The following is a 22,479-nucleotide window of genomic DNA, read 5'->3' as shown; positions in this document are numbered from 1 at the left end:
CCAAAGGGTCACTTAACTTCTTAACTTAGAGTTTACCTATACAAAGGGTATCTCCACAACTCTTATAATCGTGTCATAAATGTCCTCTGACAAATATCAACAAAAGGTCAAACACTCTCTGATCTAAAATATAGACTTAAAGATCTTTAGTAAATGCACATGTGGTTAAGGTCTTGAACTACTTGATGGAGATAATATCAATTGAGTCGACTAACTATTGTCTTGAAATCCATCATACTATGATTGCTCCACCTAAGGTTCAGGAATATCTAGTGACAAGCCATGCACAAGAGGGTAGAGGAGCACTATCACTAATAGCTGGTCAAAATAACTATCAATCGACGCTCTGCCATTTGAAGATTGTCATTTGAAATTACACTCAGTTATGGTCAGATCTAGTAGGTCTCCAACATCTAACATCACATTCTTTGTATCATTGCGGATTATATATCTCTATGTTCCATCGAGGATATCTAATCATATCTGATCGGTCCATGAGTCAGGATCTTCCATAGAATAACGGTAGGTGAGTCGACTTCCACATCTGCCTAGAATTCATTCTTTCAAGACTTCTACACTTGCCTAAAGTTTACTCCAATATTTTTACACTTGCTTATAGTTCACTCCTTAGTACTTTTCTACTCATATAGAGTTCACTCATCTTGGACTCTTATCTAGTATCTAACTTACCTTACATATCGAGACTTCTTACTTGCCTCATCTTTGGTCTATTTGATCTATCGAGACTTTTATGTTTGTCTAGAGTTTACTCTTTTAAAACTTTAACACCTTCTTACTAATTCACTCTTTTAGGAATTCTACACCGGCCTAGAATGTATTTTTTTAAGATTTCCATACTTGCTTAAAATTCACTCCATGACTTTCTTATTTGGATAGAGTTCACTCTTATAAGATTTAATAAACATCTGATTACTTTTGATCTATCAAGACTTCTTCATCCGTGCCTAATCTTAGATTAACTTTGACGTGTTAGGACTTTCTATCAACTAAGTATTTAGTCCATCTTGATCCATTTAGATTTTTGATTACTAACACTAGTTCAACTTCTAAGTAATGCTACTTGGACTTCTAAAATTATATTGCTCAAATATTAAAATCGTAGACTTAGATTATGATCAACCTTGATTAAGAGTTGATTGCACTAACATAAATTAACTAATGAGATAAACGATAACTTTTGAAAATTTAAACACACAAGGGATGCATTTTTAAATTTTCAAGAACATAGGGGGTGTTAGTGAATTTCTAAAAGGTTGAATCATGATTTCGGTTTGTTTTAGTTTTGGAAGGGTAAGGTAAGAATATACAAATAAAAAAGTAAAGAATTTTTAGCATACATAGGGGTGTGGTTCAGAAATTTCCTAAACGAAGAGGTCCGGATTACAAATATTTTACTAGCGTGAAGGGCTATTATTTGTATTTTTTACACATGTAAGGGCGAATTTAAAAAGATGGGGAGCTCGACAATCTTTAACAGCGGGATAAGGTTCCTTGGAGGTGAAACTTGGTGTCGTGCTCATGGATGCAGCGGCAAAGCTTTACCCCTTCACTCTCGTCTGCCGTCCCGAAAACCTTGCTCCTAAACCCCACTGCACGTTTCTTCCCTCATCGACCACTGTAAGATCACTGGCGGTCCGATGCGCGAAACGCTCTGGGAAGCAGCGCTACCCTTCCGAGAAAAAGCAGCTCCGAAAGGTCAACCGCTCGATGCGTCAATCCGACATCAAGAATAGGGAGGTCGGCTTCTGGAGGCTCTCCAAACTCGGTGTGCCTGTCCACAAAGACCCCGGGAAGGACTTCATTGGCGTCTCCCCACCTCTTCTTGAAGCCATTGCCAAAGTCCTCGAGTTCCCGGTAGTTCTTCATTTTCTCCTTCGTGATTGCTGTGTAATGGGATTAATACACAAGCTCGAGTAATTTTTAAAAATTTTTTTAGTCTTTAATTTTTCTCTCTCTCTTTTTTTTTTGCCTGACATTTAGTATGGTTTGGCTTAGGAGAGGCTTTGCACAAATAAAAGTGAAAATTTTATTTGCTTTGGCAGAAGTTCTAAAGGACTAGCAAAATTTTGTCTTGTTATTTTTGTTGGAAGGTGGTGGGCTCTCAAATAGATTTCTAGGAAGAAAAGAGGACTTGTATTGCAAAATGACTGGATTTTCAACTTCACATTACAAGACTATTTATGCTACTCAATAGAAACCTCTAGACTGCACTCTATTAATTAGATACATGTACTTATTCTATTTAGGTACATGAATTACGAGATTCATGCATCTCTTGGTTCATATACATGAAACATTTATTATGGTTCATGTATTCAAGTTTAACTCTTCAACTTCTAACACTCCTCCCTAAACTTGTATCTTCCTGACTTCAAGCATAAACCTCAGTCTCTGAAAATATCAAACTTAGTGACTTTGTAAAGATATCAGCAACATGATCCATGGTTTTCACATACTCCAATTCAACTTCTTTCTTTGCAATACATTCTCGAATAAAATGATATTGTGTGTCAATGTGTTTGCTACGTTCATGAAATAACGGTTTCTTTACTAAAATTTGAGTTGATTTATTATCAATCATAATCTTTGTAGCATTTTCTTGCTCCAAATGAAGTTCCTTTAACAATCTTCTCAACCATATAGCATGACAAGTGCAAGAAGTAGCTACAACATACAGAGATTAGAAGTCCTAGAAGGTTGAGGTCAAAGTAGGTTGAGGTTGACATATACTTTTACACGAGACATATACCTTCACACGAGAAGTCAAAGAAGTAACATTTCTTGGTATATAAGTTGTGAGAGACTGAGAGACCTATCTTTTGGGCATCGGGTAGATCTTTTACTTACGCAAAGATTCAACCAAGATATAGGTGTTTTGGGTTTACACACAGTTGACTGTGGTTACACACAATCAATTTATATGTTTAGTCGACTAGGAAGTTGATTGAAGACAATTGCTCGCAAACATAAAGGTTTTTCGGGCTGAGTCGAATGATTAGTCAATAAAACATTCGACTAGAGATTCATTTCTAGTGAATAGAAAGTTTATGTTCTAAGATGAGTCAATTGAATCTTGAACCTTGAACCTCAGATGAGTCAACTAATTTCACTTTAGTTGACTAAAGTTCAATTTCGAACAAACAGAATGTTTATATTGTTTTTGTTTGTAATAGAGTCGATTGAGTAGTTAATTGAAGGCAAGTCAATTAATTGACTAGTCTATTGAATTAATTTTAAATTTGAAATATTATACTATTGAGCGAGAACTTATCCAAAGTGAGTTGACTACTTAAATTGAAGTCAGCTAAGAACAACTTAAGTCAACTGTATAGGTATCAGAGTGACGTGGATAATAATTGACTGACATGGACAATATTGAAACTCTCAATTTGAGTCAATTGAAGATAATAATTGGCAAGACTCTCGCAGGTTGTTTGCTTAGAATAATCAGAGAATAGTCGGGAGCAAGAACTTATCCAAAGTAAGTCTATTGCTTAAATTGGAGTCGATTGAGAACAACTGATGTCAACTAATAAGATGATTTAGTCAATTGTATCGAGATTGCTTGAGAATTTAACCTGCATGCTTATCCAAAGGGTTGCATACTTATCCAAAGGACTAATAGGTACTGGAGTCAACTATGGACAATAGTCGATTGACGTGGACAATAGTTGATTTGAATCGATTGAAGACAACAACTAGTGTGACTCTCACAGTTCTACGCGTAAAATAATCACATTAATTCAAAATAGTTGGGAGCAATTATCCATGGCTATTTGGAGGTCTATAAAGGGAGGTGCAAGAGGAGCACGATGATACAACAATTCTCTAATAAAAAGCTTTTCCTTTCTTGTTTTCTACACAACAAATTATTCTTAGTGTTTATTATTATTATTATTATTATTATTATTTCTTGGGCTTAGGGTCTTTACCTCTAAGCTCTATATTTGCTACAAATCTTTAGAACACTTATCTTTTTATGAAAAGGTTTCTTCATCTCCGGAAGGTTCCATGAAGAAGAAGCCCTCCTCAATTCTATATATATGCTTTAAGTTGAACCTTTCTTATTGCGCTAGTCAAACCCCTCCTCAATTCTATATATACTCTTATTTCTATTTTTTATGTAGTTCCAAATATCTTGCTAGTTTGGCTTGCCTAATTGAATTGATGATATAGTGAATTAACTTCTCTGATTGCAGGTTGCTGCAATGTTACCAGAAGAAGCCTTCAATGTTGTCAGAAAATCCTTTGATGCAAGAAAGGTTAGTCTAGTGAAAACATACATGAGAGTATATTCTTGATGCTTACTTCATTCTGTTACATCATATCCATGTTATTTGTGAGAGCTTCTATTGATATCTAGGAATGTTTCTAACAAAATTAATTTAAAGTCTCACATTTTGTTTTCTTGTCATATTTATGATAGTTTATTAGAAAGTGTGACTAGAAAGAAGTCATGTTATTGCATTTTTATCTACCTAACGTTGAAGAAGAAAGCAGGTTATGCTTGTTTAGAGTTGGATTTTCTCTGTTTTACATAGATACTCAAAAGTTCAAAAACTTATGTGTTGACCTATTGTATAGTGCATCTGCATTATGTGAGGGCATAGACTATATTAAAAATATTTATATTGATAAAAATAACTAACTTATATTAATCAACACATACATCTACATAGAAAATAATATATATCAATTAAACAATTGAAACACATAAACAATGTTTATCAACAATGTAGAGCATACGAATGATAATTAATATAAATGACCTGATAGTATGTCGATGTGATGATCTATAATTAATATCTAAAGTACCTTTCACTTGAAAACAAAATGCTCAACACATAAGCTACCAAATAGTGTAGCATAGGGTTTTAAGTTATTTTGGTTCCTTGAAGTGAATCAAATAGGTTTTTTGTTTTATTTTGTCTCTTTTCATATTGGAATTTCACGCGCTATTTGAGACCTTTATGTCTCGTTCAAATTAGCATAGGCATCAACATATTCCGCATGAGCTATAGCATGTCACACTTTCACACCCTAGGTGAGCCCTCTTCCCATGGCTAGAAATAATCGATTCGATGATGTGATAAACCATCAGCACATCTCTCATGTCGTTCAGAAGATTGTGCCACCAAGACTAAACAATGCTTTAACACATCGACACACTTAGCAATCACAGGATACAAGAGCATTAACCGCACAAGGATAATAACCAAATACAAATAATTTATTAGAAAGGAAATAACTGTTCTATTATGAATAAAATCTAAAACAATAATAAAAATCAAGTCTCATGATTGTCAAAACGAAGGCATATCAAATAATTAACAATAAAATGTCAAAAAAACTCCACAACTCACAAAAAAAACCAACTTCCATAGAAGTAACGTCTTAAGCAACACATATAGTAATTCACTTAACATTCTAACTAGACACGCCTACCTCTCACCTTCGATTGATTTGAAGACAAATTCAAATACATGATGCTAGTAAAACTAATAGGGGAGCCTCACACGAAGTTAAAGCAAAAAGTTGCAAAGCGAGAAAGGTAAACAAATATGCACAATACATCACAAGTCTATCCATTATAACAAACATGCAAAAATCTACAACATTTTTTATGTACGTCTCCAGGCTTATGCACAAAACTTATTATAAATATGGATGGAACAAACAAATCAACCCAGAGGGGGTCTCTCAAGTATAAAGTTGCAAGTAATGATTATCCCCTAGTTTGGCATTGATGACTCTAATTATCACTTAACTACTATAGTTATAAAAATTTGATTGACTTAACAGTTGAACTAGAAAAAAGGAATTGAGAAGTGGTTTTGCTTACATATCAGATAAGAAAAAACTAGAAAATCTTGCATCAACCATTGTTGTAAACTATAAAATCAGGTGGTATTTCAATTTTTTTTTTTCCAAATGTGCCCTTGTATGAAAACAACAACAACATGAAGCGAAAATTGGATCTCTTGGTAAAACTAATAAATTAGCTATTGTTTCTTTTGACTTTGATTCAATGATATAGTACAAATCTTATCATATATCTCATCTCTTACGCCACTAGCCTCCACGCTCTTATCCTTGAACTCTTGCCACTAGACATCGCCACTCTTTGTTGCTAGACCCCAATGTTTAAAATTTAGTTTCCATTACTTAAAATATATATTGAATGAATAAAATCAATAGATTTATGGTTAATTGGTCAACCTTGTTCGGTTTGATAAATGGACTTGGCGAGGTCAATCTTTGAGTCAACATGTGGTTTTTTTTAACTATGTTATGTTGCTGATAATATCCTTGAAGCCATGTGATCTCTTATTAGGAATTGACAACACGAGTCATTCTGAACGGTGTAAAATTCCTAAATTTGGTGTGATCTCTCGATAAGTCTAAGATACATGTGGCCTCTTTCATTATGCCCTAACAAATATCCTGATATTTAGAGTACTATAGGTTCTTGATGTTAGGTTAACATGTTCTATTCTTGTCTAGTTAGGCCTTGTAACATGCAAAAATAGTAATCTCTAGACATGCATCATCCTCAACATAAACATCTTCAATATAAAAGTTAACTTGATAAAGTAGGTGTGCATGCTACTAAAACAGCCTAGAACCTTAATTGAATTAGTGTTTCAAAGACTTCAACAATTCATTATTCCTTGGGTGGAGTCCTCACACATTGGGTTTTGATCAGAAGGGCTTAACCACAGATGCTAATGACCTACCATCTCTCTTAATGCTTGCTAGCAAAAATTCCCCTTTGTGTGAAATATGTGAGACCCCATGTTAGATTGATACTGATGATCAAGCTCCCCTAAGTAATGTTAATGAGGCTCGAGTAGGTATGCTTTTTTCTAAGTGCTACAAAATGTCTACTATGTTTGCATGATTGGAATGTATGTTTGTGAGGCAATGTTGAAAGTTGTATCAAGACAGAAGATCGGTGTCCTTGAGTGGAAAAGTTGGAGGGAAGGGAAGAAACAAGAGAAGATTTTTCCTTTATTTTTTTCCCAATGGAAAAATAAGAGGAAAATGAAAAAGCTAGGGTAAATTCTGTAAGGATCTTGAGCGCAAAAACAATACAAGTGCAACGGAATAAATAACGAGATCCTTTTTAGAAGATCTATGCCAAGGAAACCGTATACTAGTTGAATTGAGAGTTCTAACTTTGTTGTGTAAACACGAACTCCCGATAGCAACTTTGTCCTCGGTGGATCTCAGCATGATCAAGTGTTCGCACCTGTTTTGGTATCCACATGAACACATTCCGTCCGTCTCACGAATTCACAAACTTGGAGAAGAAGAACCACCTAAGGTTGTGTTAGCAACCAAGCAAGGGGGTCTCGACCAAGGAAGAAGAAGACAAGCCAACACACAAGTGTCATCCACGAAAATCATCAAATATCCTTTTGTACTCATCCAAGAATACCAAAGGTCTTTTGGCTTTTGGTCTTCCTTTGATTAATGATCCATTAATCTCTATTAATGGACATTAACCTTCTTAAGTGGTTGAGTCTAATCAATTTGATTCGGATTAGACTCAATCCAATAATCCAACGATTGGATTCATTTGAGTCTAACTCAATAAGTCTAATTTGTATTAGACTTAATCCTATAGCCTTATGTTCCATCATATTTTAATCAAACTAAAATAAACTCATCTCCAAATTAATATGTCCTTTGTGTGTGTCCTAATAGGCTCTCGTAACATTGACAATGTATCTAAAATCACTTAGATACATAAACAATGAGTGACATCTAGCAAGACATCATTGCTACCCAAGTGATGAGAATGTTGAGATCTGACCAAACCTTTCCATGTATATTATCTTGTATGACTTGTTCCTTCTATCCTGAATATTTAGATTGATCAATGAAAAATAGACCGTGTTATTCTCTTATCAATTTTTGTGTTTCTTGATCCCTAAGTAGACACACTCAATCAAATAAGCTTAATATCTCATATTGACTAATTTGAGCATAACCATGCATTCTTGTGTCCTACTTAATCAAGGGGCCCATAGATATCACTTCCGTCATATGGAAGGGATGGATCCTATCTACATCACTTACATCCCTCTGCATAACTTATTGCATACTCGATGATCAACTTTATAATCCACCTTGTTACAGGTGACGCTTGACAATACTAAAGTACACAACTCCTTATGTAAGGAACCATAGTGACTTCAGGTCTGAGAACTATTTATACCAATAGTCACTATGAGAATGTTTATGACACTTATATAACGATCCATGAAACATCTCATGGCGGGTCAATTCAGTACATATTCTCTAATATATACCCATGTGTCAACTTGATATCTCATATCCATGATTTGTGAGATTAAGTCATTAATTGACCTACATGCTAGTCTTAATGCATTAATATTGTCCTTGCATATTAATGCTTGACCAGAAATAGTTTAGAGTAGTGTCTATATATATCTATAAGCTCCCACTATCAATTCGACCAATTGATATGTTGTAGACTAGAACATACTACCTTAGGACATTATTATACTTATTCATCTAGCACAGATTTGAAGTAAATATAATAACCATTGTCTTTTATTAATGAAATATGATACAATATGTTCTAAATCAATCAACTCTTGATTGACTCTCAGGCTTACACTAACAAATTCCAACCAATTCTATGTTGGAATTTATTTGCCCAAATTGAGCTGAAAACCTTCGGTTTAAGATCCTTACGCCCTTGCACTCAATGGAGCACAGTGATGCTGTCCAACCCTTGACATGCATCTCTCCAACCCTTGCCGTTTGAATGCCTTCCTTTGCATTTATTCCATCTCTCACTATCTAGTATCTTAAGATGTATCATCAGGTTTATGTACTCTACATCTACTTGAAATTCAGCTCCATATCCTTCATTACTTGCACCATCAAAGAGATCCTTCCAAACTACAATTGGAATGGGTCTCTTCGATTGAGCTCCATACCCAAGGCAACAGTGACAGACTCACGTGCTAGTGATGCAAGGTAGAGCTGTATCTACCTTGGAATGTAGCCTAGAATGGGCACCAGCAACACAAGCATAGGAAGGATTGTGAGTAGTATCATCCTCTTGTCATGCCCACCTTGTGCTTATAAAGATGAGCCATGTAAGCTACACGAGCTGCCAGTAGGGTGTTCTGTAGGTTGAAAACGGGGCAAAAGATAGAATTTTTCTTTTCTTCATTTCTTTTCTATCCCTGTTAAGGGAATGAGTGTAAGGAATGGATTTCCCCATTTTTCCCTCTCATTCTCCATCTCTTCCTTCTTATTATCATTCTCTTCCACTCTAAGGAACACAACCTTAGGGGTGTAACAATGAACACATGTAACATTGGCAATGTTAAACAGCTAAGCTATATGGTTTCAATTACATTTAGTACTTCATCTTCTCTTATGTTATTCTGTGCTAATTTCTTTGGTTCTCCAGGTGCTGAAGGAAGCTAAATTTGTGTACACTGTGGACATGGATGTGAAGAAAATTCTGAATCTGGAGCCTAGAACTTGGGACTTCATAGCTAGATTAGAGCCTAAACTTGGAGTTGTAGAATATTTGTCTAAGGAAGAAACACCTACAGATTTGTTCAACATATTGCATGAGTCAAAATATATCCATGATGAAGTTGTGGAAAAAAATAGCTGTGAAACTTCAAACAGCACATTTCACAAGGTTCTGCTTTCAAAGAGACCGAAAATTATAGTTGTGGGCAGTGGACCATCAGGCTTATTTGCTTCTCTTGTTCTCGGAGAACTTGGTGCTGAAGTGACCTTGATAGAAAGGGGTCAACCAGTTGAGCAAAGAGGGCGTGATATTGGTGCTTTGGTTGTGAGGAGAATTCTACACGAAGAAAGTAACTTTTGCTTTGGAGAGGTATGTTCTAGGTTCATTGCTTCTTGTCTTGGTGTAGGCGGGATGTTTGCCTCTTATACCTACAATTTCTATTCAAATATATTAATAATTTTTTGTTTGTGGAAATGATTAAATATGATAAAATTTATTTAAATATAAATGATGATCTAGTAGGGGATATAACTCAATGACGTAAGAGGATCGATATAACTAACCTCACCTTGTGGGATAAGACTCGATTGTTGTTTGTTTGTTTGTTGAAACATATAGTGATCTTTCATATGCAGAAATTGTTAGTATTATCTTTTAGAGCCAATTATGAGATGATTGATAAGAGAACTTTTGTATCATATTTCATTAATAAAAGGCAAAGTTTATGGTTATTATATTTACTTCAGATCTGTGCCAGATGAATAAGTATAATAATGTTCTAGAGTAGTAGGTTCTAGTCTATATCATATCAATTGTTGAATTGATTGTAGGAGGCTATCGACATATATAGAGAACTCTATTCTTAATTATTCCTAGTCAAGTATTAATATACAAGGGCAATATTAATACACTGAGACTAGCATATAGGTTGATGACTTATTCTCACAAGTTATGGATATAAGATATCAAGTTGACACATGGGTATATATTAGAGAATCTGTACTAAATTAACCTGCCATGAAAATATTTCATAGATTGTTATATGAGTGTCATAGATATTCTTATAGTGACTATTAGTATGAATAGTCCTTAGACCTGAAGTCACTACGGTTCTCTATATAAGGAGTTGTGTACTTTGGTATCGACAAACATCACCTGAAACAAGGTAGACTATAAAGTCGATCACTGTTATGCAATAAGTTATGCGGAGGGATGTGAGTGATGTAAATAAGATTTATCCCTTCCATATGACGGAAGTGATATATGTGAGCCCCTTGAGTAAGTAGGACACAAGAATACATGACCATGCTCAAAATTAGTCAATATGAGATATTGAGCTTATTTGATTGAGTGTGTCTACTTAGAGATCAAGAAACATAAGATTGATAAGAGAATGACATGATTTATGCCTCATGGATCAGTCTAGATATAAAGAATAGAAGGACAAAGTTATACATGATAATAAACATAGAAAGGTTAGGTCGGATCTCAGCATTCTTGTCACTTGGGTAGTAATTATGCATTGTTAGATGTCACTCATTGCATATGTATCTAAAAAGGTTTTAGAGACATTGTCAACATTACGAGAACCTATTGGGTCACACACAAAGAACATGTTAATTTGGAGATGAGTTTATTTTAGTTTGACTAAAATATGATAGATCCTAAAATTATTGTGTTAAGTCTAATCCGAATTAGACTCATTGAGTTAGACTCAAATGAATCAAACCATTGGATTATTGGATTATTGGATTGAGTCTATTCCGAATTAGACTCAACCACTAAAGAGGATTAACGTCCATTAATAGAGATTAATTGAGCATTAATGAAAAGGAGACCAAAAGACAAAAACCTTTTGTATTCATTGGACAAAAGCTTTTTGCAATGTATTTTCGGTGAATGATTCTAGTCTTCCTTTTTGTCTTCTCTTTACTAAACCATCCAAGTTGTTGGCACAACGAAGATGGTTCTTCTCTGAAACTGAGTTCGTGCGACGAACGTGGAACATGTTTGTGTGGATACCGAAGTGGCATGACCATTCTGATTGTGCTGAGATATGCTGAATCAAAGTTGTTGCCGGGATTGTACCGTTCACACAACAAAGGTAGTCATTCTATCAAATTTTGTATACTGCATTCACATGGATCTATGGAGGTATCGATTTTTTCACTGCGTATATTTATTATTTTTCGTAAAAGATCCCTACAGAAATGTAGTTCAGATTTTTGCTAACCAAATCATGGAATAGGGTGGTGCAGGTACATGGAGTGATGGGAAACTTGTTACAAGAATTGGAAGGAACAGCCGTAGTGTTCAAGCTGTGAGGATCGAACTCTTGTTCTTGTTTGGCATTTTAATATTCGCAAGAAAATGTTCCTATTATTTGTTTTTCTTGTCCCTTTTTCCTGTTCTTTTCTTTTCTTATGCTGAATATACTTGTACCTTTGTGATTTAAGTGTCTCTTTTTTATTTGAATGCATTTTTTCATTTTAACCAATTGACATTTTACACAACTTTATGCAGTTGTTGTTCCTGGATTTCTAGATCTTGGTATACGTCTTATTGCCCATTACCACAATTTAAGATATTGATTATTGGCAGAATTTATCAAGTTCTCAGATATGGAACCTGTGGAATGTCTTGATAGTATAGCACCATTATGTTGAATGATCTTGTACTACCTGAACTTGATATACTTAGACTCAAATTGCTATTAGTAATTGGACGCCATTTACCAGCTCCTGCTGTGTATATTCTCTTTGTTTATTGCGGATGGTACAATTTTAGACTTTGGGTTGTATCTCTATCACTTCAGGTAGTGAAGACTTTTGTTCAGTTTGGAGCCCCATCTAATATCTTGATTAATGGGAAGCCTCATCTTGGAACTGATCGACTAATTCCATTGCTACGCAACTTCCGACATCATCTAAAAGAGTTGGGTGTATGCAACATCACTTGAAGCTTGATTACTTAGACTTGTGTGGACTATGTTCAACTTCGTTTTTGCTATTAACTTTCAATAACATCAATTTTATAAGTAGGTTGATATAAAGTTCGGCACCAAATTGAAGGATCTTATTGTAGAAAACTGTAAAGTGGTGGGAGTTAGAGTTTGTGATGCTTCAGAAAATTCTGATGATGGCAATCATGAATTATTTTGCGATGGAGTGGTTCTGGCAGTGGGTCACTCAGCACGAGATGTGTACCAAATGCTACTTCAGCATGATATAGAGTTGGTTCCCAAGGATTTTGCTGTAAGTTCATTATGTTTTTATGCCCAAACAAAGATATTTTGGAACCTTTAGGGAAGCAATAATTCTTATCCTCATGTGCCATTGATGCTTGGGTTCTTCTATGATTAGTTCACGCGTTCATTCTCTTATGTATTTAGAATTTATAATAACTTGTATGTTGATCATATAGCACTTCTTCTCAGGTTGGATTACGAATTGAACATCCACAAGAACTTATTAATAGAATTCAGGTAAGCTGACCTGTTATGTCTTGGAGCGAAGTTATATTGCTGTCACCTGTCTACTGAATGTATTGGAATCAAGTAATCATTTTCCCCCAGAATAACATTGTTTTAAATTTATCTACATCAAGTTTGCATTAAACTATTTTTCTTTGTGAAATAATATAAAAATGAGATAACATGTAGAAAAGCAGAAACTAGTGAGTAAATCCAGTTCCTACCACAAGAGATATTGAAATCATGATTGGTATCATTTATTTTATCTGATACACTTTTCCTCAATCAAAATAAGTAGATCACAAGAATCTGACAATAAGAACTTATGTTGGACTGTGGTTGATAGAAGTGGATATTTAATCTGCTAATGTATCATTTTTTTTGTATTTTGTATATTGATCTAGTTAACTCCTTGTATATATTGTAGTACTCTGCATTGGCTAACCAAGTCAGAAATGGTCGTGGAAGAGTACCCGTTGCAGATTACAGGCTGGTGAAGTACATCAATCTAGATAACTACAGGGCTAATGGTCTAGAAGATCCAACTCATAGTTGTTACTCATTCTGCATGTGTCCTGGTGGACAGGTACATTTTGGTTTGGTTCCTGGCGATAACATATATGTATTTTAGCAATTGAACCAATATAGATTTTGTTGAAGTGTATCCTGGCAGGTTGTTCTAACTAGCACAAATCCATTGGAACTTTGCATAAATGGCATGTCCTTCTCACGGCGTGCATCAAAGTGGGCAAATTCAGCACTAGTTGTAACAGTTTCTTCAAATGATTTTGATAGATCCCATGGTCCTCTTGCAGGTCTTGAGTTTCAGGTATAATCCACAAACTTCCAATGCGTTTCAGGATACCTTTCATTTTAATACAGAAATTATCTGAATACTTTGAGATGCAGTCAGACTGCTACATTTTGAGCAAATGTTGTTAGTTACTAATTTAGTTATAGGTGTAGGGTCCTGTTTCTGATACTTTGACTAGATTGATTCAATGTATTAATGAAGTAACATCATCTCATTTTCCCTTCATTTGTAATGACAAGCAATGCAATGCCAACTAAATTTCTTTGGCATTGAGGTTCTGATTCAACATTAATCATAAATTTAATAGCCAGCATTACTTGAAGGTTTTACAAGAGAATGCTATAGAAATCAAAGGATAATAAATTTCTGGAGAATTAGAGCAGAGAGTTTAATTATGACTATGGTTGCTTGTTTTCTTTTTCTTTTTTCCATTTATCACATGTAGAATTCAATATCTGTGAGTTAGTCTGAGTTTCATGGATTTGTGTTTGGTTTTATGGTCAGTGGACTCTACAACCACATGATACAATTCCACATCTAATGATTCAAAAAAATCTAATGATGCAGAAAAAGGGAAAATAATCTGAATTATTTTGTTCAGGTTTTAAACTATAATAATTGCAGTTTGATTTGTTATTTTGTTCAAATAGTTTGATATTTGAATTGCTTGAAAAATTAAAAGGGGTAATTGATTACTTAGTCTTTGGACAAGTCTATATGATCATTTTTGTCTATGTAATATTTACTTTTGAGATAATATCTCCACTTATTGTCTATGTAAGGTTTCCTCTCTCAGTGAGGCTAGGATTGGGCTGGTTCGGTACGGTATATCGAATTTTATATACGATACTGTATATCGTACCAAAAATTTTGGTATAAAAAAATTTGTATCAGATATTGTACCGAACATTATACTGAATGTTCGGTAGAGTATAAATTACATACCCATCATACCGAAGATTTCATATGTACCGAAATCACTTTGACACTGAGAAATATAACTAATTCAGAAGTCACACAATTGGAGTATTGCCCATCCGCACCTCTGCCCCCATCTCAATTCCATCCTCACCATTAATTTGTTCGGTACCTGCTGTCCATTGTACATTTACCTCAGCTTCCCCCTCAGCATTTCGAGCAGCCTCTTCTTCATTATTGTTATGTGTTACATCATCATTCCCGATTCTTTGAGCAACTGTAACAGCAACTTGATGACCACATCATTAACTTGAGAAGCCACATCATCACTTTGCCTTGTGTTCACATCTGTTGTGGGTGGGCATGTGGTATTCGAAGCTACCAATGGAGGGGCCACTCCCATTAGCACTTCCATATCATTGACTCCATTAATTCCATTGGCTCCCATATTTGGGCCCAACGTATCATTGACTCCATTAATTCCATTGACTGCCATATTTGGGTCCACCATATCATTGACTCCATTAATTCCATTGGTTGCCATATTTGGGTCCTCCAGTTTTTTATTCGTTTTCCTTGGTTGACTTATAGGAGATTGATTGAGTCCCTGTTTTTTTTCCTCTTCGCTATTGGTAAGAAACCAATTGATGACCGTCCAAACTGGGAAAGTGGTCCCAGCCGAGCCTCAAAGGGAAATTGCCACCCAAAACAAATCAATCAGTATATGGACAATTAATGCAGGCAATTGATGTTAATTATTGCAGCCAAATCACTTCCTTTTCTGCAGAGAAGAAGATGCTTACCACTTCAAGAACTTCATGCTTGCTCCTTTAGTCGCTTTTAACTTGTGATAAAGATTGGTATTATTGACTTGCTACCTTTTCGAGGGACATTCGAGTCTTTCTATTTATTTGTTAATTTGTCTAAAGGTCATATAATACCAGCTCTTGCACTCTCACCTGTGGCACCACCCACCTTCAGTTCCAACTCATTATGGATGCAAACGATAATAGCACCTTGTGGAAACACCCAAAGGTACTTAGTGCATTGGCAAGGATTTCCAGAGATCAACAACACCTAGATTACTGAACACGAGTTTTGACATTGTGCTTCCAAGTTACTTGAAGCTATGAAGCAGTAACCGTTTGCTCTGCCTACAGAGGTGTCTCCACTTTGCACCTATGTTTGACATCAAAAGCCTGATTCAACAAGTGTCTTCTTCTCACTTGATAGAGTTACTTCTTTTTGCACGGAAGAAAGATGTAGAAAAGTGGGGGCGACAATTTGAATTTTAAAATTTCAATTTTAAGTTGTAATAATTTCAATTTGATTTGTTATTTTTTCAAGTAGTTTGATATTTTAATTGGTAGTAAAATTAATAGGGGCAATTGTTTAATTAATCTTTAGATCAAGTGAATATAAAGGTCTTGTCTTTTGAGAAAATAATATCTCACTTTTTCTCACTTTGTGTGATGTTAGGATTTTTGCCGCATGCTATGCCATCTAAAGTTGTCAAATTATTGGATCTATATGACTAGTTTGTGTTGGAACAGGGATGTGAACTTGCAATCTAAATGCTTGTTAAAAGAGTGGTTATTTTGATATGTGTTACCCTTTGTATCACATAGTTACTTTGACAAGATGTCATGATAGTAACCCTGTAATGATATTAACCTTTTGTGACATGTTTTCTAATTCCATATGAAGTCATCACATGGTTTGGATACATTGATGATGGCTTTTATGCTGCTTGTTTTGTGGAAGCTAGTTTGTTTCTTTTGCAGTAACCAGATAGATTTAATATCAATTCGTTGAAACTCTTATTTAAATTAGAGGGAGTTTGAAAGAAGGGCAGCTATAATGGGAGGTGGAAATTTTGTGGTCCCTGTGCAAACTGTCCCTGATTTTCTTGCCAATAAATTGTCAGGTAACAATAAAGTTTTACATTTTTGTTATTTATAACTTTTGTAGCTGATTTGGCTCTCTTTCCAGAAACATCTCTACCACCATCAAGCTACCGCATGGGTGTTCGTGCATCAAACCTTCATGAGCTCTTCCCATCTCACATCACAGAAGCTTTGCAGCATTCAATACTAATGTTTAATAAAGAGGTTTCCATTGCTAATCTACTTTTTGTGATCATGGTGGTGATTGTAGAAGCAATTTTAAACTCACTGAATTGGTTTGATTCAATGAATTCAGCTACCAGGCTTCATATCCAAAGATGCTCTCCTTCATGGTGTAGAGGTAATGTAAATTTCCTTTGTTAAACATAGTATTGCATCTCCTCCTAAACAAGCGTCAATTATTCCCTGTAATTTTCCAGCTTATTTGGTGGGATCATCATACCATTGTTTAGTCTCGCTAAAATGATAAGTTGATAATATTAGCCACTGAGATCATTAACACCATTTTAAGGATTTCTTTTCCTCATAATTTTTTTCTCTATTTTTTCTTCAACCATTAATCATAATCCATTTCCCTTGTTTAATAGACCACCGGGAATTCTCTTTTGGTGGGCATAATCATGTTAAACTTCAAATTTTACATTTTTATGTTTGTCATCACAATTGTGACACCCACAACTTTTTCTAGTTGTCTGATCAATTCTACGTTAAATAAATAATGTTCTCTCCTTGTTTTCATACTACCCTTCAGTTCAAGTAAAACCAGATGTGCAAACGTAACTTCCCTTTTAAGGAGCTCATGGCATTCATCTATTGTTGGTATTGCACTTTTACACTTTTTGTTTCATAATAATTTGTTTTCCAAAACATTTGAGAAGGAGAAAAATAGAGAGCTCTTGGAGCTTATTGGGAGCTTCTAAAATTTGAAAGAGACTGAGAAATTTAAATATACTTTTTTACATAAAGTTGGCTTTGTAAAGTGAATTTATTGAAAGTATTGCGTGCAAATGGGAATGAGTTATGTGCGACGCACGAGTGGTATTGCACGTGATTCACTGCATTGCATTGTGCATGGTGTGTTGCACATGATCACTTTGCACTTTGTATCATCATCAATTGTGTTGAATCACCCTCCACCTCAATCACCATGTAGGATTGTCAATCCATGTGTGAGTTCCACGTTTGCAGTCCAGCTTTCTAAGCCCAAGAGATTCAACCTGGTAAACCCTAAATCCTATGGAAAGCAACTGGGTTCTTTTGGATGATTAATTGTATGACTTGGTAGTAAATCATCATTTTGATCCACTGGCAGTCAATTTCTATGACAATCATACCAAAACAAATAATATCCTCGTCCTCATGGCTGATTTATACTTTGAAAATTATCTTCAGATGATAATCCATTATGCTGATGTCTACATGCTGCCAATGACCATTTTCATGTGGTTTCAGACAAGAACCAGTTCTCCTGTTCAGATCTGCCGCCACATAGATACTTACGAGAGCACGACGCTGAAAGGGTTGTACCCAGTAGGTGAAGGAGCAGGCTATGCAGGTGGCATTGTCAGTGCCGCTGTTGATGGTATGTATTGTGGTTTTGCAGTAGCTAAGACTCTTGGCTTGTGCCAAGGTGACATAGAATCACTCCTGGGCAAAGCACAGAAAAACACAGGGTTTGTAAAGTACTGAATCAATATTCAATGCTTCTCAAAGAGGAACCACCCGAAATGTTTTCCTATACAGAAGGTGAAAGTTTCTGACTGGGAATGTTTTTTTTTTCTTTGATAAAATTTATTAACTGATTGTTTTGAGAATTTGTGATTTCTACAGAGAAGTTGTGGTGCTGATTACTTCAAAATAGCAGCTATATTCCCAAGGATTTGCCAGTTAAGGCATCATCATCTTTTCCAACAAATATTCAAGAAACTGCTCTGGGATTGTTTAAATTGAAAATGTGGAAAATCTCAAACAGTCTTGATATTGTATCGGAGTCGACCATTGTTTATTTTATGGCATTTCACTAAACTGTGCTCTTGAAGTTTGATGTTTACTAAACGGTTCTCTCTTTTGATATTTATTCAAGGTGTATTGCCATGGATACTGTAATATATATATATATATATATATATATATATATATATATATATATATATATATATATATATATATATATATATATATATATATATATATTAGGAGGGAAAAACTAAAATAATTAAAATTTATGGATGAAAATATGGATAAAATAATTAATAATAAATAAAAAAATAAAGGTAAAAGACTATGTGAATTTTAAGGATTTATGGAGATTTTTCTTAAAATTTTTAATTAGTTTTTTTTTTATGTTTTATGGGAATAAACATATAAGAAGAAAGTCAAGGAAATGTTTTTTTTTTTCTAAATTCGTTTTATTGTTTTTACTCTAACCTATATTCTTCCGCCCCCGTCTCTTCGTTTTTTCCCTCACTCTTGCAGCGCTTTTGTTGCATTTAGGACTAGTGCCATCCAATTGTTGGTGCTGCTCCTCTGTCAATCCGATCAAGCCACGTCGGCATTGCACCCCTTCCCTTGGGTCAACGGTCGCCTTTTCTTATGGTTGCTGAGAGCGACGTGCCTCTAACTAACGTTGTCACCGCAATCGCCAATCGCACCCTATTGCTTGTGTAGGTCTGACTGTCTCTCTCTCCTCTCTTTCTCGTCAGTGAGTAAGTTGTAAGTACCTCAAGTTAGTTTTGATATTGTAAATTAGGTTAAGTTAAACCTTGTTTAGTTTAATCGTTATGTTTAAATGTGCAGGAACTTAGGAACACAACAAGTTGAGCTGAAAACGCAGTGGATGAGAAGGATGGCATGAGAAGCTAGTTGACGGGCTAAGTGCGTCCGAGGGACGAGAAGTTGTGGAAGAGTACATAGGTAGATGAGAAGAACGCGCGCGGTGTATTAGAGGGACGAGAAGTCGGGGAGGAAATTTGCTTGAGGAAAAGATCAGTGTTGGGTTTGGGTGAGCTTAACTCTGGATAACGGAGCATCACCCATTCGAAGAAGATAAGCTTGGAGGATGATCTACCTTGTGGAAGGCGCCTCCAACAAGGTTTGAGGTGCCCTCGTGCCTTTTGTATAGAAGATGTCTCGAACTTGTCTGGAGGCATCCTCAAGCCTTCATGGAAGGCGCCCTCAAGCTTGTTGGAGGTGCCTTCAATAGTCATTAAACTACCGTTGGAAGAAAATAAAGTTTTATCTTCAGTGAATTAAACTTATCTTCCTAGAGGCACCTCCAAGCAATGAAAACCAAAGGTAACATCATCCCAGGAGGTTATAAAAAACCTCTGGAATTTGGAATTAAAACAACTTCTGTATTAACATTCCTAGTCTTTTCTGAGCTGTCAACATGTGTAAAACGCTTCTCATCGTTCAACGAAGGAGTTTTTAGTGAACTTTTCAACGTCTTGGATTAACAACTACCTAGGTTCCAATCAAGTAAATTCTGGTCTTTTTTACCTACTCTTTTAAAGTTATTTTTCTTTAATGTTAATTATTTATATTTTGCTTAATCTAATTATGCATCCTTGTTAAGCAAAAGCAAGAGATTTTTCTAACTCTGATTTCAGGCAATTCACCCCCTCTTGTCGGCCTTCGCTATGCCAACAATTAGTATTAGAGCCCAGTAGCCTCAAAAGGAGTAACCGCTGATTGAAGTACCAAAATATGACCAGACAAAGCATCTACCCGTCAAAGTTCGAGGGGGAGTTCACGATGTGGAAAAAGTGAATGGAGGTATTTTTTAAAACCGATTTTGAAATTTTATTAGTAATCAAATATGATTTTATAGCTCCCAAAAATCAACAAGGAAAAGGAAAAGAAGAATATCTGTGGACAAAGAAGGAATAAGCTGACTTCGTAGCCAATGGACGAGCAAAATTTCACCTCCTAAGTGTGCTGCCGCTACAGGAAGTTAACATAATTGGTGCTTACGGATCGACAAAAGTACTTTGGGCGAAATTCTTGGAGCTACACGAAGGGACTTCCAAAGCCAAGCTCATGAAGCGGGATCTGCTGCGGAATAAACTGACAAACCTTCGACTGAAAGAAGGAGAGTCAGTCGCTCAAGTACACGCCAAATTAAAGGAGTTGATCATCAGACTCATGAATCTTGGAGAAATGGTAACAAACCGAGATTCACTAAGGTATGCACCAAACACTTTCCAAAGAATGCCCGAGCGGATGTCCATAATCGACTCATATTATATCTCTAAAGATCTAGAGGTAAGTTTATTTTCTACTTTAGAACTTCATGAATCTAGATGTGCAGAACTAAGGAAGAAGCCAAATCAAAACATTACCCTAAAGGCAAAAATGGACGAACCAGACTCTGAAGCTTTTATTGACGAAGACGAAGCAACCCTCATAGTAAGAAACTTTAGTAATTTATTAAATCTAACAAATTTCACAAGTCGTAGGCAAAGAAACACCTTCGAAGCAAAAGGAAGATATGATGCTATAATTGCTAAGAAGAAGGGCACATCAAGGACGATTGCCCTAAACTAAAGAGGAAAGAGAAAGAAAAAGAAAAAGGGCCAAGACGAACAAAGCAAACAACTTAAAAGCCACATGAGATGAATCATCGTCTTCTAAGTATGAAATCGTAGCCTATGTCAGACTAACACTAACAGTGAACCATCAAAGGGACGAAGAATGTACTTCAGAAATGAACAACGATGAAGGGGGAGAGTCTTCGGACGAATGCAGTGACGAAGGGGGAGCATTGGATAAAGAAATCATCATGGTAAATAAGGTATGTTCCTCATCTCCTGAAAAGTTATTTGAGTTCATTAAAATATTATCTAGAAATATGTGTAAATTAGAGAAAGAGAATAGAAGTTTAAAATTAACTTTAGCAAAAACATGTCCATTAGAAATATATGATAATTCAAAGTTAGAAAATGAAAAGATAAAAGATCAACTAGAAAAATTGAGAAATAACTATGCATGCTCAAATACAAACATTTCTCAAAATTTAAAATTTAGAAAATACGAATGACTTGGTTGGTATATCAGGAAACATAGGGTCAAATTAGAAAAATTTCTAAAAATTATGTTCTACTAAAATTTTTGATAAATCCAGTAGGTAGTGTTGGGTTTTTTCGGGCCGCAAAAACCGCTTTTTGCGTTGCGGAAACCCCGAAATCCCCGCCACCAGATCCGTGCGAAGAATAAAATTTCATATACATGTTTTCTACTCCTAGATCTACACTAGATCTACAAGATCAGAGGGTATACCTTTAAAGCGAAGCCCTTCGTGTAATCCCACTCGTCCTAGGTTCGTCGGATCTCGAGAGTATCAAGGTAGATACTCCTCTATGCGTATCCACACGAACAAATCAATGGAGGAGAAACTTTAGAGTGTGCTAGCACTCTATGAAGTTTCGGCCAAGGGTGGAGGAGAGGGAGAGAAGAAAGAACTTGAGGAAGAAGAAGATGGAGTTACCACACAAAATGAAACTCCTCACAAGCACTAAAGTGGCCGACCACTTTTCATAAGGAGTTATATACTCCATGGAATTTCAAGAGTCAAAAACTCTTGATCTCCCTCATAGGTGGCACACACATGTGCTAGCCTTGATGATGTGGCACATCACCATTAGCTACTTAATGTCAACTCACCAATGAGGTGGCAAATGGTCAAGTCAAACTTGACCCTTCATTTTCCTCTCAAGTCAAGTCAAACTTGACCACTTCTTTCCCTTGGTTGATCTAATCTAACCATTAGTTCAAGTCAATTTTAATTTAATGAATCTCTATTTATTGAATTAAATTAATT

At 35.5% G+C, this 22,479-nt stretch overlaps 1 protein-coding gene across 1 annotated transcript; it reads left to right on the top strand.

The window, feature by feature from the left end:
* Nucleotides 1-1,507: 1,507 nt before the first annotated feature.
* On the top strand, nucleotides 1,508-18,738 carry LOC121967414 (uncharacterized protein Cbei_0202-like). The gene is made up of 14 exons (XM_042517620.1): nucleotides 1,508-1,875; nucleotides 4,221-4,283; nucleotides 9,479-9,919; nucleotides 11,799-11,870; nucleotides 12,366-12,491; nucleotides 12,592-12,804; nucleotides 12,987-13,034; nucleotides 13,450-13,608; nucleotides 13,696-13,851; nucleotides 16,588-16,681; nucleotides 16,747-16,865; nucleotides 16,957-17,001; nucleotides 18,114-18,407; nucleotides 18,492-18,738. Exons 1-13 carry the CDS (start codon nucleotides 1,540-1,542, stop codon nucleotides 18,348-18,350), a joined length of 2,109 nt encoding a protein of 702 aa, XP_042373554.1. The 5' UTR covers nucleotides 1,508-1,539; the 3' UTR covers nucleotides 18,351-18,407; nucleotides 18,492-18,738.
* Nucleotides 18,739-22,479: the final 3,741 nt, after the last annotated feature.

Source organism: Zingiber officinale, chromosome 1B (genome assembly GCF_018446385.1).
Source record: "Zingiber officinale cultivar Zhangliang chromosome 1B, Zo_v1.1, whole genome shotgun sequence".
In the NCBI taxonomy this organism is placed as follows: domain Eukaryota; kingdom Viridiplantae; phylum Streptophyta; class Magnoliopsida; order Zingiberales; family Zingiberaceae; genus Zingiber; species Zingiber officinale.
This window is presented reverse-complemented; position numbering and strand designations above follow the sequence as displayed.